Source organism: Thamnophis sirtalis, unplaced genomic scaffold (assembly GCF_051295495.1).
Source record: "Thamnophis sirtalis isolate CommonGarterSnake01/CBP01778 unplaced genomic scaffold, rThaSir2_p1.2 scaffold_7, whole genome shotgun sequence".
NCBI lineage: Eukaryota > Metazoa > Chordata > Lepidosauria > Squamata > Natricidae > Thamnophis > Thamnophis sirtalis.
The window spans coordinates 76,420,153-76,439,456 of record NW_028261387.1 but is presented as its reverse complement, the minus strand read 5'-3'; the positions used below and the strand labels follow the sequence as shown (position 1 = coordinate 76,439,456).

The following is a 19,304-nucleotide window of genomic DNA, read 5'->3' as shown; positions in this document are numbered from 1 at the left end:
GCCTAGTATGTAATATAGCCCAGGTTCAAATCCCAGTAAGGGTATGGCTAGCTGATGAGAGCTAAATAGCTTGAAATAGATCTATACTAGTCTCCCATTATTTATTTATCAGCACAAATAAAAAAACACAAATATAACAAAGGCAGCAGTAAAAATATTGGGTTTCTGTCGTGATGGACTCTTGTGACGAGCCGATTGACAGATGATGGAAGCAGTTAGCTTCCTCCCATAATTGGGGCTTACCAGGGGTTGTAAAAATCTTATATATATAGTATATACAGTATATATGCTAATTAACATATTTTATTATTAAATATACAAAGCCATAATTAAGTAAGATTACCGCAAATTGGGTGGCCCAGCCAGTTTCCATTATCTGCCGGCTGCACAGCCCGTATCTAAGTGCCAGCATCCCTATGAACAGTTCATCTTTTTCTTCACTGCAGTGTGCTTGCAATCCCATGGTTGATTTGGTGGAAGCCGAAGCCAGCTGCTTTTGGACAACGTTCTGTTCGAGAGTTGGCAGGAGGGGGGGGAGCGTGTTGAATGATGCCATCTGACCAAACCGAAGCTGACAGGCCTTTGCTTCCTTTTCTGTTTTCTGATTTATCTCCAGATGGAAAATGCCTCCAGTGCCCCAGCGTTCTTGTCAACCTTATCTGAAGGAGAAGATCTGATCTTTGGAACTCTCTATTCATTCTTTGGTAAGCTTGGGAGGAAGGGAAGCATTCTTGCAAGAAAACAATTTGGAGCTCTTTCACCCTGCTGGATGAGGCCAAGGCCTGTATTACTCCACATCTCACCCCGTCCGCCTTTTAAAGCGATTCAACTTAGTGATCATTGTGACAATAAATTCTATAGGTTCATTATGGTACATGCTGGGCAAATTATTATATTCTTGGGACTGTTCTAAATCTTCTTCCCATCAACTCCAGGAAATTGCAAGGATTCTTTTTTATTTAAAAAAAATTGGGATTTTGGAATTTGGTTCAAAAAGCATCTTATTTTTTTGCAAGTACTTGACTAGTTGGCATAGCTGGAAAATCAATCACAAGATTTTAAAATCTAGTGGATGAAGGCCATGCTGGCTAACAGAGCAGTCAGAATTTAAATTTTCTTAAGAATTAAAATCTAGGCATCAGGGATTCAGTGTTTTTTTTAATTAATAAAACTTGTAATAAACAGAGAGCAAGTTCCCTTGAGGCTACACATCTCAGTATACATCTCCATCTCAAGTAGAAATACATTGTTTGGGTGTCTATTCAACAAGCAAATGGCCTGAAACCCTCCCTATTAGCTAGAATGAAAGATGATTAGTATTTTTAAAAATAAAGCAAAGTCGCTGAACAAGAGGTTGGAAACCACTGTTTCCATTTCCCTTCCTCAAATTTAAACTAGAACTTGCAGGAAACACAATGTTCAGGTACCATTATTGCAACAGAGGCCACATCTGCTCAGAAGTTTATGGGTGGAAACTAACTAAGGAGAGAAGCAACTTAGAACTAAGGAGAAATTTCCTAACAGAACAATTAATCAGTGGCCTCCCGAAGTTGTGAATGCTCCGACACTGGAAGTCTTTAAGTAGAAATTGGATAACCATTTGTCTGAAGTAGTGTAGGGTTTCCTGCCTAAGCAGGAGGTTGGACTAGAAGACCTCCAAGGTCCCTTCCAACTCTGTTATTCTATTCTATTTTGGGGGTGGGTGGGGGTACAAGTGAAAAATTAACTAAGGGTGGCACCAAGTTTAATTTCCTTTCTGTACCGACTTTATAATGTCACAAAGTCTGCCTGTTAATGATTGAGATACTTATGTCCCCTGGACCATCGGAGTTATTTCATTATGAGTAGAATGTGTCTGCCAAGAATTGGATATTATCTTTTATAGCATCTCTATGGAAAATTCATTTCAGAAACTTTTGGTGTTTAAAATACCTGTACATTTCTCCCTTTGCCATGAAATGTTTTACATATGATTACTTAAATGTGGGGGAAAGTGTTCTCTTCTCCCTTTTTTAAAGAATAATTGTATTACTTGTCACAGTGATCTATCTTCCAAATGGAGTGGGAGATGCTACTCATCTCACACTACAGACCAAGGATGTGATGTTGCAAAAGTTTATTTCATTTTTGTTGAGTTTATTTTCCCACCAGTTGCCAGTGAGTTATGATGGCTGTGGGGTCCTTGCCCATCCCACGTATCGTGTTTTAAAGAAAATGCAGAAGATGAAAACTTTGTCCGGAAAGATAGCTGGTGGTAGCAATAATTAGCAGCCAATTCCAGAGAGGTGGGCCAAGTGTTCTATAGCCAGAATATCCTAGAGAATATTCTAGAGAATATCTAGAAAAGAAGGTCGAGACCTCAAGTCTTTCTTTCTTTTTTAAATAGTTTTATTAAACATTTTCAAGTTTAAAAAGAACAAGACAAAAACAGATACAAAAACAAATACAAAAACAAATACAAAACAGATAAAAACACAAACAACATAACAATATTTTTATATTTTTACTTTTACAGATTTCTGTATCAGCATATATATATCTGCTTTTGTGGTTTACATTTCAGTTACTGCCGTCTCTTAGTTTTTAACAATTCTAATGATAAGGTGATAATTATATTATAATATAGCAGTATAGTACATATTATCACATTTTTCTTCATAGTATATTCAATAGTTTTCAAAACTTTTATTCCTTATTTTAGCTTCTATTCTCTAGCCACTTGTACAGTCTACTCCAAATTTTATAATAATACGATCTCGAGTCTTTTTATAATCATCTAAATGATGCAGTTAAAGTTTTTCTTTTTTAAAAAAAATCACGAAAGTGTGAGTGCAGCCTGTTCTTAAGGCAACTGCATTTATCAGGTTTCTGAGCTAGTCTGAAAAAAGACACCCACTTTTAAAATCTACTTATTAAAGCAGCCATATCTGCTTTAAATACAGTTGGAGCAATAAAGGGGAATTAGATCTGTTCTGTGGTTGTGTTGCTTTCGTGCCACGCCCCAGGTCATCACACATCAGTTAGAACTGGACAAAGAGAATAAGATTTCAACTGAAACCCAATGCACACAAAACCAGTCTTCTGCCTTCCCAGGGACTTGTCTCTTAGTCTTCCAGAAGCAGCAGTAGAAATTAATCAGTGACAGTCCTGTCTGCTTCTTGGAGATGCTTAATGATGCACTGAAAAAGGGAATCACTGCTGTCAGAGTGAAAAGAGATTGATGGGGTCCTTTAGCAAAAATAAAATCTGAAATGTAGGGATCAACTGGGAGTCTGATCAGGCAAGCAATCCAGATCTCAGGGCACAAGTCAACCAGGTCCCAGGTTTCTAGTGTCAATATTTATGCATTTATTTTGCCTTTTAATGACTGGGGTGGAGTCGGGGCAACTGAATGGAGCTGAATGTTTACTGGCCAGATGTCTTTCCTGTTGCCAATGCAGAGTTCAAAGTAGATAATTACTCATGGTGCCCAGAGAGAGAAATACCTGCCGCTACCTGGGATGGAACTCACAACCTCCTGATCGTGAGGCCAGCGCTCCACCTCTAGGCCACTGCACCACTTTCTAGTATCTATATATAACTTGGAAATATGTGGAAATATTTAATGGTGTATGCCATAAAAATTATTAAGGATATCCATCTTCAGAAAGATGTTGCTCTGGCTTCTGCTGCTGCTGACGATAATGATTATTTTTATTTCATCTTCATGTAGAACATCTTGGAAGCAAATTTCTTTGTACTCATAACCAGATCACTCTGATCAGGATCGGGTTGTCTATTCAATTTCTGTCTCGCTTTTAAGGAATTCAATATTCATATTCTGCAGCAAGCACAGCTGAATTCTGCAGTCTGCATACATTAATGAAACTGATTATATTTGCACAGCTTTCTTCTTTGGCATAATTTTGTATGCAATATATTACTGTTCCATACTCTTTAGCTGACACAATTCAATGCATAATCCTAGAGATATAACTTTTCCATCCATCCCAAAAGGGTGACCCTTTCATCTTTCTTTTTTTCATAATTGCTGAGCAGTCTTTAATGTCAGTTTCAAATTATTTCGTTTACAAACTCACATATCTATACTCCAAGTCAGTGTAGTGCACCGTTTCCCAAACTTGGCAACATCAAGACAAATGGACCCTCTCCAAGAATTCCCCAGCCATCATGGAATTCTGGGAATTGAAGTCCACATGGTTTCAACTTGCCAAGGTTGGGGAGCTATAGTGTAACGGGACATGATATATATAGGGACTCTATTCAACATTAGCAAAGAAGCATATCTTTCCCACTCAGTGGTGGAATTCAACCTGTGTAACAACTGGTTCACTGATCACACGCAGTGCATTTGAAAACAGCTCAAAAACTTACCTTCTACTGCAGCCCCAGTGATTAAAACAGCTGAGGCACACGGCAATCCACTCTGTCACGCCTATCAGCTGGGCTTCAAACAAAGGAAATATACTGTATTTTTCGGAGTGTAAGATGCACCTTTCCCCCCCTAAAAGAGGATGAAAATTTGGGTGGGTCTTATACACTAGAAGTAGCCCCACCCACCCACTGTCCCCCACCCTTTGGCCCCTGCCTCCCAGCCATTTACCTCCTGGCAGCAAATGGGGAAAATGGGGCTTGCGGATTTTGCAATAGGCTATGACAATCCCTGCAGCCTGAAACAGCTGATGATCGGGAAGCCCAGGCTGAAATTGAAAGTGAAAGTTGCTGTTTGCTCCACAAGGCAAATTGCTGGGAGGCAGAGGCAGATTTTTTTTTCTTGTGCTAATTAGGCTGGTTGCTGCAAGGAGGTAAGTCAATAAATAAAATGCCTATAGAATGTTCAAATTATTAGACTTATTTTTTTAAAGACTTTGCTTTATTATTGTTCTAGACAGCTTAACAAAATGAAGAAGTTTTTAAAAATAAATGCTTGATCTGAAGAGGCCCAGTGCTATTGTATCTTCTTTTAAATAGCAGAGAATAACTATACTTCCAGAAAGCACAACAGTTTTAACAGCATCTGTACAAGTATAGTCTGAAATGTAACACTACAAACAGTGTATATTGTCTGTACTCTTTGCTGTTTATTGGAAGGAAGCAAATTGCTGGGAGGCAAAGGCAGATTTTCCCCCCCTTGTTTTCCTCCCCAAAAGCTAGGTGCCTCTTATACTTCGGAGCATCTTATATTCTGAAAAAGATGGTAGGTCAGTATAGCGCAGGGGTGGGTGGGCCCACATGATCGTCAGAGCTACTGGGTTGCCTGAACCAGTCTGAACCGGCTGAATCCCACCCCATTCCCACTGCTCCTAAAAGAAACAGACAGCAAGCCAGCTTGAGGATCACAGGAAAATTTGCAGTGCATATAGCTCTTGTTGCTCTTAATTCCACCCCTAGACCTCGTAACACCTCCAGCTCACTCAGCCTAATAATAGGTTCAATCCTGGAGACCCTCAGCACCTCCAAGCATTTCTGATGGAGGATCTCAAGTGTATATTCCACAAAACTTCAAAATGTTTTTCAAAAGTGCTCCACAAATGTGTCCTAAATAGCTATCACTTTTTGGCCAAAAATAGAACTGTCTGCCTTTCTGTTACCAAATTAGAATTAGAATGTGACTTTGAATATACTGTGCTAACTGGGTGAGTGAGAAAAAAATGGATCCAAAGAAGAAAGTTACTCCAACAGTCCTTGCAGCTTGTTTATCCTCCATTCCCTCGAATGACTTTCTAATGACCTGCATTAATTTGTCATTGACCACCAAATCTTTAGCCTTTAGCAATCATCTCAACATTGTGAGCCTGACTGACAAGATCCTTGCAACAACACTCCATGTTTTCAGTTTATTCAGAAATCAGCCTCAGTAAAAGACAGGTGTCCTCCCGGGGACACTTTGTGTAGCAGGCAGGTATTATACCTTGTCTGCTTTAAACTTTAAGAAAAGAGGAACGGACAATCTTGTGCTTGAAAGACTCTAAGGGCACAAACACTTGATTCCATAGGACTTAAAGATGAAGGATGTCAACATGCTCATATAATGGAGAATGCACTCTGAAACCTAAAGTCCATTAACTGTGAGACAAGTGTGTTGATTACTGTAAGGCAGCCTTCCAGCTGTATTGGGTTCCCAAATCCCTGGCCATCAATTGGAGGGCATGAGGGTCAGAGAAGGCAGGTGACATCTCTTCAGATTTGCAGTTAGACATAAAAGATATTTCAGTGGCAGAAGTTTGAACATATTGGTTTCCAATGACTGCACGGAATGGCGGTTCTATGGACGGATGATCTTAACATATTGAGTGATGTTTGTAAGACTGCATTCAATTCTGTAAGAGTGAGGAACTGATGAAGATGGTCTGCTCCAGACAATCAGATAGACATATTGGGTTTTCTGAAAAAATCTGGCAAATTATCCAATAATCTTCTAGGGAGATTTTGCACGTCTTCCTAAGGCTACACTTGGAATCCTGCATTCAGTTTTGGTCACCACGATGTAAAAAAGATGTGGAGACTCTAGAAAAAGTGCAGAGAAGATCTTAGGGGACTGGAGGCTAAAACATATGAAAAACGGTTGCAGGAACTGTGTACGTCTAGTTTGATGAAAAGAAGGACTAGGGGAGACATGATAGCAGTGTTCCAATATCTCAGGGGCTGCCACAAAGAAGAGGGAGCCAAACTATTCTCCAAAGCACCTCAAGTCAGGACAAGAAACAATGGGTGGAAACTAATCAAGGAGAGAAGCAACTTAGAAGAAATTTCCTGACAGTTAGAACAATTAATCAGTGGAACAGCTTGCCTCCAGAAGTTGTGAATGCCCCAACACTGTAAGTTTTTAAGAAGAGATTGGACAATCATTTGTCTGAAATGGTATAGGGTTTCCTGCCTGAGCAGGGGGTTGGACTTGAAGACCTCCAAGGTCCCTTCCAACTCTGTTATTCTATTCCTAACCTCTGGAAGATGGCAGTTGTGAGGCTATTTGGATGAGACTATCCCCAAGTTGTATCTCCTTCCTCACAGATCCTGATGGACTCATTGGTTTTCTAAGGAGCCAGTGGAGATGAAGGGAATGAAAGATTCCTAGAGCATGGTGACAGTAACGGGGAAACATGTATGATTCTCCGTCCTTATTGTGTTTGCAGACTCATGTCCAGCAGCTTTGTTTAACATTACCTGTGCCCTTTTGTGAAGAACATTCTCATGCAGCAGTCAGTAGCATGTTTGCAGTGTTATTAGCAGATATTTGTTTATTATGTAGTACTGTCTCTATCTAGGCAGTTTGCCTAGATTAAATTTCCAATTTAAAATCCTCAATAATAATCAAAGCAGGTCCACAATTTCGAGATCCTCTTGGAGACAAGGGGGGGAAAAACCCCAAGAAAGTTCAGTTGCCCTTTGCAAAAGTACCTTTGGGACATCTGAAGATGGTAGAAGGTAGATAAGAGATATATTGAGTGGGTATCTTGCTTTATGCAATCACAGATATGGTAGAACTATAGGATATCTGCTTATCAAAACTCAGCACTCTTCGTATTAGATTTTAATAAAGTTCTGAGTAAACGAATAAGGAATTAGTGTGTCCAAAAATTATGAAGAGGAAACATGAATATGTAGATCCCTTTTTTTTTCAACTGAAGTGATTTATACTCAGAATTCCAATACATGTTGAGTAAGAATGAGCCCCAAAGGAGTTCGGCTAAGATAAAATCACTAGAGCAGCTATATTCCATCTTCAGCATGTTACCATTATCATAATATTTAATTTGCAACCCAATCTATCCGGCAGTGATTCTAAATACCCCAAACCTGTCCTTGGAGTAATGGGGGGGGGGGCTCCTTGGTGAATTATGTAGGAAAACACTTTTTAAATGAAATTAACCTGACTTAATGGAAAAGGAAAATCCTAGGTATTAAATTTTAATTACCAGTGTTGTCTCAAGTATGTTCAAACAAAATAACATCTTGTCTCTGTAGCTTCAGTTGCATAATATTTTTTTCATCTTTTTCATTTATTTTGGCATGCAATATATTATTGTATAAAATAATTCTATAGGGGAGAGAGAAAGAGAGAGAAAGGGAGGGAGAAGGGAGGGAGGGAGAGCACTAACTTATAATTTATTTCAAACCAGTACAATAAATCTCTGCCAGAAATGGTTGCAAATGGCTGTTTAATTAGAAAGAAGCTTGCAATCAAAGCCACTCAAAATAAACACTATTCTTTTCAGCATTTTTCAGTAGGGTACTGATTCTTAACAAAAGTTAACTGAATTCTACTTGAGAAATGTTGTGATTAATATAGTTTTGGCCAAAGGACCAAGCAAGACAAACTTTTATAATTAACAGCTGTCTTATCCACATTTTATGGGAATTTAAGTGCAACAGAAATGGAGGCACCAGGCTGAGAAAGGATAAAATATGGAAATGGATACTTAAACTAAATGTTGCAATGGCCATATATCAGAAAGCTTGGGAAATAGGATCAAATAGGAAAAGAACATTGCTGGTAAAGATAGCCTTTGTGAAACATTGGCCCAGATCCTATAACAAATTTAACTATATTAAGTGAGGAGGATGTAATTTATTGTGGGAACACCATAAATGAGTTAATTGATTTAGTCAACTAATCTCCAGGAGATTAAATTTAATCCAAAAGAAACTTAATAATCTCTACAGCAATGTTTCTCAAACTTAGCAACTTTAAGATGTGTGGACTTCAACTCCCAGAATTCCCCAGCCAGCTCTGCTGACCTGGGAGTTGAATTCTACACATCTTAAAGTTGCCAAGTTTGAGAAACACTGATTTGCAGTGGCTGAAAAAGTAAGACTCTCCCTTTTACAATTCAGTTTCAAATCCTTGCAATACTGAACATATGTTTTTAATACTGATTGGCTCCATTGCCCAAGTCAACCAGTAGTAAGATTTTATGACTGGGTTAGTAACTAAGTTAAAACATATTGTGTGAACATATGCCATTGCCATCCTCTTGCAAAGTAAGAAACAAAAGAAGATTCACACTATAAAGCAATTCTGTGCCACTTTTCCTAGTCGTACCACAACTAATTGCAACGATCTGCTACATATTAATTTTACAGTAAAAGGTAAAGGTTCCCCTTGCACATATGTGCTAGTCATTCCCGACTCTAGGGGGTGGTGCTCATCTCTGTTTTAAAGCCAAAGAGCCAGCACTGTCCAAAGACGTTTTCATGGTCATGTGGCCGGCATGACTAAACGCTGAAGGCACACAGAACACTGTTACCTTCCCACCAAAGGTGGTCCCTATTTTTCTACTTGCATTTTTACATCCTTTCAAACTACTAGTTTGGCAGAAGCTGGGACAAGTAACGGGAGTTCACTGCATTACGCGGCACTAGGGATTCGAACTGCCAAACTGCTGACCTTTCTGATCGACAAGCTCAGCGTCTTAGCCACTGAGCCACCACATCCCTCCTGTTACAATAGATACCGTTAAAAAGGCTCTATGCAACCTAAAGCCATCTCTATCTATTGGCCCTGATGGATTATATGTCTACTTCTTGAAAAAGCTTTCCACTGTCCTGTTCTGAAAGAGGTATCTTTCAGAACCAGCTCCTTGCTCGACCTGTGGTCATTAGCCACAGTCATACCATGTACATACAAACATACGTACGTACGTACGTACGTACGTACGTACATACATACATACATACATACATACATACATACATACATACTGTCTACCCCGGACCTCACCCCATTCCTAAGAGGTCCGTAAAGGGGGGCATACAGAAGGGCACCAGCATGCCTTCCATCCCTGTCCTACTGTCCCTGTTTATTTGTACTCATTTCTTTTGTTCATGTCCATGTTTATACATACCTGTTATCTAGTACATGTTCGACAAACTAACTAACTAAAATAAAATAAAATAAATTGTCCCCATCTGATGCCTTTCAGAAATGTTGGGATTACATCTCTCAAAATCCCAAGCCAATGTAGCCAATGACGCACCAGGAAAATATCAGGTCAGGAAGGAGTACCCTAAATATGTATAAACTTTGCTGTAATTCTCATGACTATATAATGGTTGCAATTAGATGTTGTTGTGGATGCAGTTCTTATGCAACTCATAACAGTTTATAAATATAGTGGCTGAATGTGTCATCTTCTTTTCCCAGGTTCTAAATCACAATTTTGATTTGCTTTCAGGTGTAGTGTCCCTCTTTGGAAATTCGCTTCTCCTATGGGTTGCCTACCGAAAAAGAGCCCTGCTGAAGCCTGCAGAATTCTTTATTGTGAATCTTGCCATCAGTGACATAGGCATGACTTTGATCCTCTTTCCACTGGCTACACCATCTTTCTTTGCACACAGGTAGCTCCATGCATTCAGCCGTTTAATTAATATAATTGGATTTCTTTCTTCCCTTCAGAAGATCAGTGTGGTTTCCATTGACTCAGTTTTCTTCTTGGTACTTTTTCAATAGCGTGGTAATCATGAGTTAACATAGGTAGATTGTTTTGAAGACCTCAACAACATATACCGTACATGCTTACAAAAAAATCAGATAGAAGGGAGAAAGAGTAGATCCAGAGCAGAGAATGATGGAGTTTAGCTGTTTCCTCCATGACCTCGTTTTCAAACTATTAATAATGTGGGATAAAATCAAGAACTTTGGCTGCCTCAGGATAAATAAAGGGAAATGTAGTCACGATGTGTCTGGAAATTCCAACTTAGGGGAAACTGACTTGGTCAAATGATGTTCAAGCAGAAGTTATCAAACCAAGCTAGAATCTAGGTAGCCATTTATTTATAGGGGGGAAATGTCCAGATCAAATGTAATTTCTAATGTTGGATTTTCCCACTTACCAGAGAGAGCCCCCTTGTGGAGTACCGTGAAGCCATTACCATGGCAAATCCACTGCATTGCACAGTAGGAGCCATTTTAAGGCACATCAGGCTGTATCTTAACAGAATGCACACCCTGAGGGGTTTTAGGGATGTCTTACCCCCACAGTATTTGTTTCCAGAGAGCAAGTGATCTGCATACCAAGTTTGGTTGAAATTGCTTGAGGCATTCCAGAGTTATGCTGGAACATACACACACACACACACACACACACACACACACACACACACAGCCATTTGTGTTTGTGTGTCTCTCTGTGTGTGTGTGTGTATAATGTTTGAACTTTCCAAATTTTGAAATTCTTTAAATGGTACAGAAAGAGAAACAGCAATAAAGCCAATGCAATAATAAATATCCATGAGTATAAAGTTAGAATTAAACACTATATTAACACTTTCACATCAATTTACCTGACACTGAAGATTCCCACCAATTGGGATTCAAAGATGTTCCAGAACAGCCATCGTTTTTATGGGTGGGAGATGTTTGAGAGTGGTATACACAGTCAGCTACAAAGGACCTGTCAATCATAAATTAAACTATTAAGATTACACTCCTTCCCTTCTCAAACCTTCTGGGAAGATTTTAACAATCTTAGCCTACCTTTATTATTATTATTTTTCTGGGAAGGTGGATGCACTCTTTTCAGGATACTGAGCTGTAATTACCCACTAATTTTATTCTAACAATTGTTGTTGTTAGTTGTGAAGTCATGTCCAGCCCATTGTGACCCCATGGACAATGTTCCTCCAGGCCGTCCTGTCATCTATCATCCTCCAGAGTCCATTTAAGCTCACACCGACTGCTTCAGTGACTCCATCCAGCCACCTCATTCTTTGTCATCCCCTTCTTCTTTTACCCTCAACCTTTCCCAGCATTAGGCTCTTCTCCAGGGAGTTCTTCCTTCTCATTAGGTGGGCAAAGTATTTGAGTTTCATCTTCATGATTTGGCCTTCTAAAGAGCAGTCAGGGTTGATCTCCTCTAGGACTGACCAGTTTGATCACCTTGCAGTCCAAGGGATTCCCAAGAGTCTTCTCCAGCACCACTGTTCAAAGGCCTATTCTAACAATACTTGGCCTCTATATGGACTTCATTGGCACAAAGGGAATAGTGATTTACTTTAGTAGTATATTAATGTTTCCATTTCCCTCCCAAAAGAAATGTTTTAAAAAATGAGAACTACATACAGTAGATAGTGTGGCAGGGCAGACATTTAGGAAGCATGGATGGGAAAATTGATGCCCATTGGACATGTATTGGAGGTCCCAGATGCTAAAACAAGGGGATGCAATAGCTCAGTAGTTAAAGACATTGAGCTTGTCAACTGGAAAGCTGACAGCCCAGGTTCAAGACCCAAGTGCAGGGTGACCAGGTTAGTTTCCATTACCTAGCAATTTGAAAGCATGCAAATGCAAGTATGTAGATAAATAGTTACCACATCAGTTGGAAAGTAACATAGTTCTGTGCACTTAGGCATATAGTCATGCTGGCAGTGGTGAGATTCAACCGGTGTAACAACTGGTTTGCAGTGGGTTTGAATACTTACCTTCTACTGCAAAACAGGTGAGGCGCAGCAATCCACTGTGCCGCAACAATCAGCTGGGCTTCAGAAAAGGGAATATAGGTGAATATAGCACAAGGGCGGGCAGTCGGGCCCAGCTCAAAGTCAGAGTGAACTGGTTTGCTCACAGCTGATCGTTGGAGCTACCGGTTCGCCTGAACCAGTCCGAACCGGTAGAGTCCCACCCCTGCATGCTTGCCATATGACCAGGGAAATGTCTTAGGACAATGCTCTCAACTAAAAGATGGAGATGTGTACTGCTCTTAGAATTGACACTACTGGACATTTTCTTAGATGCTAAAACAACTCTTTCCAATTAGAATACTGGAGACATAATTTCTTCTGGTCATTTACTTTCCCATTATCTCTTTTTCAAGGTGGCTGTTCAACCATGCCATGTGTACCTTCTATGCCTTCTGTGGAGTCCTCTTTGGTCTGTGCAGCCTCACCAGCTTGACTGCACTAAGCACCGTTTGCTGCATGAAGGTCTGTTATCCAGCTTATGGTAGGTGGGACATGCGTCTTAAATGCCCTTCCCTTGCTAACTGTCTTAATCTGAGTCCTGTTCATCTTGGCCCTTGTTCCATCATCCCAACCCTTTCCCAGGATCTTACAATCATGGATCTCTTTTTTTAAAAAAAAACCCAAAACATTTCATTAGATTATAGAATAAAGTACAAAAATACAAAAGCAAATAATAGGACACAGTGGGGAGGAGAAAGGGAAAGAAAAGTGAGGGGAGGGAGAAAAGGAAAACAAACAGGGGTGAAATGCTACCAGTTTGCATGAACTAATAGGGATGATTGTCGTTAGTTCCATGAACTGATAGTAAAAAAAAGCTTCCAAGAATTGTGCGGCTCAGCTGTGAGCCACGCGTTCATTGGAAGCTTTCCCCCCTGCTTTTTAAAGCATTTTTTCCTGTCTATTCACCTGAACCGGCAGGAAAAAAAATGCTTAAAAAGGGGGGAGGGTTTCATGACAATCAGCTGTGCCATGCGATCATGGGAACCTTTTCTTTCACTTTTTAAAGATTTTTTTTACTAGCTATTCTCCCAAATCAGTAGTTTAAAAATGCTTTAAAAAGTGGGGGGAAAAGATTCTCACGATCGCACGGCACAGCTAAATCTTTTTTTTCCCCCACCACTGGTTCAGGCAAGTAGGTAATAAAAAATGCTTTAAAAATTAAAAAGTGGCCACACCCACCCAGTCACATGATCCACCACCAAGCCACGCCCAGAGAACTGGTGGCAAAAAAATTTACATTTCACCACTGAAAAAAAAGGGTTGATTTCCAATTCACTATGTTGCAGTAGAATAAAGATTTAACATCAAACCTCAATTTTTTACTTTTCCATAATAATATGAACTAGCCATTTCTACAACAACACAGCCATGGATCTCATAGCAATATCTCCTTTGGATATTTTTCCATTAGACAGTATTCATCAAGCCTTTGAAATAGCAATAATTGGCATAAAAAAAAGAAGAAAACCAGCAGCTTCCAATTTTCCCTTTTCATTTGCATACAGTATTATTCTGCCCCCCCCCTCCATACGCCAAGGCACTCCAAGACAAGATTACTGCTAGACAATTTATTCACAGTACATTAAACACACCAACAAGACTTTGGCAGCAATCCAGACTTCCAAGATAAGAAATACACACGAGAGCTTCTCCAGCATTGGTATATGAGTTGAATCCTGCAAACAGCCTCCTCCCAAAGTCTCTCCTTATATACTTTCTTGAGAGGAGCCTAAGTACAACCACCTGGGTCCAATTATCTTCTGTATCTGCGTAGTTGCTCTCTGCGCTTATCTGCCTTTGCCTGGTGTCTGGGACCAACTCCCTTTGGCTTTCACTGTTGCTCCATGCCTCAGGCACCTCCTGGTGGCCAGTCTCTCTGAACCCTGCTCGGAGTCTGAACCCTGACCAGGTTCCTCCACCTCTTCCAGAACTGACTCATAGGGCCCCTTGCTGTCGGAGTCTGTTTGCAGCTCCACCGGCTCCTGCCAGGCCACAACACAGTATGTAGATTAGACTTCAGGCTTTTTTGCATTTAACCTGTAAGTTTTAAGGATCTGACAGAAGAGGCAACATTTTTTTCCCCTGCCAATCCCTGGGGTATCTTATAGTTTTTCTCCTCTTCTGTCATCTTTGGTCTCTTTCCAGCATCCAGACTAAATGCAATCACTTGTTACATCACTGAAAGAAAGTTTTTCATATTTATGATGATGACATAAAAATCCAAAATTGCTCATATCCAAAAAATGTTTTGATGGGAGGATCACGGAATCTAAAAACTTAAAGAATTCCCTTGCAAAGGTCAGTCAGTGCTAATTTCTCTGGATAGCAATTCAGTGGAAAAATTGGCCCATGTAGCAGCTTTCATCAGTATAGATCTTTTCACATTATTCACCAACCAGAAAGTGTACCAATCACTAAAAGGGAAGAGGGGGATTCAGAATGTACTGAACTCCTTTGGCAAGATTTAATGCACACGTTCTTTAGGTAGACAAACTAAGCAACATACAGTATATAAGCTTTGGAATAAATGGATTGAAAGAAAAATATATCCCAGATAGAGGAAAATGGCTTAATTTGTAGTCAAACTCTGGGAATTATGTCTAATACATTTCTTCCAAACTGGAATGAACAGCATCAGACTTTAGTCGACAAATCTGTGTGTCGGCAGCCATCCATCCTATGCTACGTGTGATACCAGATTTATTTATTCTCATTAATGTGCATCAATATATTTTGCATACATTTGTAACACATTTTAAACCTGATTGAATCAGAATATGTGCGGTGGACCGAGTTTAAACTGAAGAGATGATGTGTCTTTGTAGAAATCATCACAAAGTAGAAATAGTTCTATATACTTTCAATCAATTTATTATAGTCTTAGACCAGAACAAATAAAAACACTCAGTATATATACAATTAAAAATTCTAATATAAAATGATAAATAACAACTAAAATCTATAATAAAATCCACGACTTTGCAACTAACAACAACAACAACAAACCAAGGAGAGAAGCAATCAAGAACTAAGGAGAAACTTCCTAACAGTGAGACTAATTAACAAGTGGAACAGTTTGCCTTGAGAAGTTGTGGGTGCTCTCTATCACTGGATGTTTTCAAGAAGAGATTGGACAGCCATTTGTCCATAAATGTACAGGACAGTGATGGCGAACCTTTTTTGGCTTGCGTGCCAAAAGCGCAGGGGGATTGTGCGTGGGCGTGCCACATCCAAAATGCAATGCGCGACCCCAGCGTGCATGCACACATGCGTACATGACCAGCGCTCCCCCCATTTTTTTGCATGCTTTTTTCACCCTGCCCAGGCTCCAGAGGCTTTATAGGAGTCTGGGGAGGGCAAAAACAGCCTCCACCGCTCACCCGGAGGCCCTCCAGAGGCTTCAGGAGCTTCCCTGAAGCCTCCAGAGCACAAAAAAACCAACGTTATGGACAAACCCGAAGTTCAAGAATGGACTTCCGGTTGCTCGTAGGGCCAGTTTTAGCCCTCCAAAGCCTTCAGGGGCCTTCCAGCAGCTTCCTTGAAGGGTTCAGAGGATGAAAAACGGCCCTATGAACAAACCGGAAGCGACTTCTGGTCTGCTCATAGGGTCCTTTTTTGCCCTCCGGAGCATTCAGGGAAGATTTCGGAAGGCCCCTGAAGGCACCAGAGGGCTAAAGCCGGCCCTACGAGCAAACCGGAAGTGACTTGTGGTTTGCTTGTAGGGTTGTTTTTTGTCCTCCAGAGCTTTTGGGGAAGCCTACGGAAGGCCACTGAAGACTCCGGAGGGCTAAAACCGGCCCTATGAGCAAACCGGAAGTCTGTTCCCAAACTTCTGGTTTGCCCATAGGGCTGGGTTTTTGTGCTCCGGAGGCTTCAGGGAAGCTTCTGAAGCCTCAGGGGGGTCTTCGGGGGCTGGGGGCTGTTTTCACCCTCCCCAGGATCCTATAAAAACTCTGAAGCATGGGGAGGGCGAAAAATGGCCTCAGAAAAAGGCTGAAGTCAGCTGGCCAGCGCACATGCACGTTGGCCAGCTGACAGGGCAATGCCTCACGTGCCCTGACAAATGACTCTGCGTGCCACCTGTTCGCCATCCCGGATATAGGACCTCCTGCCTGAGGAGGGGGTTGGATTAACTTCCAACGCTGTTATTCTGTTTCCCTTTAATACTCCAATTCTTAACATGGCTGGGTCTGGTTATTACTTAGTGGGAGGTCAGCAAGAAACATCAGACTTTAAGCTAGCAGCAAAGAGCATCCAGGGAGAAGTCAGTGATGAACCACTTCCAAATCCTTGCCAAGAAAATCACATATCGGGATTCCGATATGACTTGAGGACGTTGATTTGTGTCAACTGTACTTTGGGGTTTCTGGTGATTGATTTGATAAGATCAAAAAGAAAACTTATAAGTTGGCACACAGTTTTTAAAATAAATATGCTGTACAAGCACAAGCACCTCTTTTTCCTTCTCTCCAACCACTCATCCTTTTATTATTGTAGACCAGCCTTTCTCTTATTCTGAGCCAACTGGGAAAATCCTCCGCAAACCACAGTAAAAATGATCTAGCCCAGTCAGTATCAAAGGTTTAGGAAATATTGGAGAGAGGGGCAGTAGGTGAAACCAAATGTAGCCAAATAAGCCCAATTCTTACAGCTAACTCCAAAATTAGTGAAATAAATTAAAAATAGAGAAACGCTTGCATAGCAAACATACTATATTGCTATTATGTCACTATTTATAATAGTATACATCTTACTTTCTTTTTGAGAATCTATCATGAGGAACTTCATTTACACAGTCAAGACGGTACTTAAAGGCCCATTCTTCCAAATTACAAAGTTGACTGGGAAAAATGGAGGAAAGAGCCGAAGACTAATTTTAGCTATTAACCATCAGCCACCAACCAGCCTCTCTCCCTTGTGCAGTTTTGGCTTGTCTTCTAAGTACCATGAAATAATTTTGTGGCCTCAATAGCTTATCTTTCCTCTAATGCACATTAGCTCGTCCCCATGAGGCAGTGAGTAAAGTCAGCATATCTCAAATTGCTTAGTTTCAAAGAAATGTTATTCCTATGTATGTCTGAAGACTTGAACGGTGAATAGGGAGGGAGGGTTGGAGTTTTAAGTCTTTAAAGAATCAAAGGGTTTAAGATTTAAGAAAGAGATGAAAAGGGTAGAAAGGAATCTGGCACACACCGATTCTTAGGAAACAAATTTCAATTTATAGAGTTTGATTTTGGATATAATACAAAGTCTCTGCTTTTTTGGGTCACGTGTTCCATTTTTAAATATAAATAAATTACTTTATAGTGGTCATTAACCAGCACAACATTTTTAAATAGAGTTGTCTTCTGCAGTTTTTTTTAAAGAGATTTACCAATTACAAATACAATCTAGGAGTAGTTTTTCAATCTGAAAATGATAACCTTTTTTTCTGAAAAAAATTAAATGATGCGGCTGATATGGCTTCATGATTTCAATCCGTTCCTCAACTACTTTGAACATTTATTTTTGCTTCTTGTCCTCCAACTGTTTCAGCCTGGGATTTATACTTGATTAATTCTGCCATACTCTAGTCTTTTCCTTAATTATGAGCAAAAAAGAGTATTGCTTGCGGGGGGGGAGTATGGAGAGAGAGAGAGAAAGAGAGAAGGGGGAGGGAGAGAGAGGGGAGAGAGAGGGGAGCGAGAGGGAGGGAGGAAGAGAAGACAGAGAGAGAGAGAGAAAGAGAGAGGGAGGGAGAGAGAGAAGGGGGGGGAGAGAGATGACTAATTGCCTGACCATTTCCATGCATATGAAGGGAAACCTCTCTAGTTTAAGTTCTTCATGCCACCATGACGCAGTCTAGAAAGGAGCTATTAATATAAAGAGTGTTTGTGCACATAACCTTACGGGCACTAGTTTTGATATCCACTGAATGCACCAACATCATGGTGGAGCTAATTCTCCCTAGTTTTATCTCATACACAAACACATATGTGAGAGTCAATGAGTCAATCTGGCAATGTGCACTTGATCAACATGGTAGATTATAGTCAATTCTTCTTCTTCTTCTTCTTCTTCTTCTTCTTCTTCTTCTTCTTCTTCTTCTTCTTCTTCTTCTTCTTCTTCTGCCATAATCATCATCGGCCATTGGCGACTGTGTTGGTGATCTTATTGTTATCAACAGCTGCACCACAAAATGCTGTTTTGTACCTTCAATGAATGGCTACAACCTGCAGTGGATTGTTTTGGGATACCGCCAACCATCCCTGCCATAATACAATCTATATCTATTGCCTGTTTAAAGAAACAGTGTCGAACAATGAGTAATTGTTACTGTACAATGTAGAATAATAAGTATTTTGTACTTAAAAAGGAAATGATACAAAGGAATGAAAGGAAATATTTGCTCCTCAAACCTCCCAGAAGTTATGTTATGTAACCAGCAAAAAATCCTAGTTTGTGCACAACCAACATGGGGCCAATTTCTAGCATGCCTATAGATCACCCTTCTAATCTTGCACTCTTCTGATGTATCAAACTACCACTGAAAATAACTAAGGGAGTTGTGAAACAAGGCGAAATAGTCTTGTTCCAAACTGGCAAAGGAATAACAGCAAGTCTGCATACTCCCTGCCTATTTATGCAATTTATATGCAAAACATATACCAGAAAAGCTGGATTTGAAGAAGATGAGCACGGATTTAAAATTGGAGGAAGAAACATCAATAATCTGTGCTATGCTGATAACACCAGTCTGAGTGCTGAGAATGTAGATAATCTTCAAGGCTAGTAATGAAAATCAAAGAGTATAGTGGGGGTTGGGGGAGAACTAAGATTAAATGTAAAGAAGCCTAAAGAAATGA

The 19,304-nt window shown here is 40.2% G+C and overlaps 1 protein-coding gene across 1 annotated transcript in view; it reads left to right on the top strand.

The window, feature by feature from the left end:
* Nucleotides 1-616: 616 nt before the first annotated feature.
* Nucleotides 617-19,304, top strand: part of LOC106552693 (opsin-5-like) — a 30,028-nt gene continuing 11,340 nt past the window's right edge. The window contains exons 1-3 of the mRNA XM_014071034.2: nt 617-704; nt 10,176-10,338; nt 12,813-12,940. Coding sequence (XP_013926509.2) covers nt 617-704; nt 10,176-10,338; nt 12,813-12,940 — 379 coding nt within the window. The remainder of the gene's footprint in view (nt 705-10,175; nt 10,339-12,812; nt 12,941-19,304) is intronic.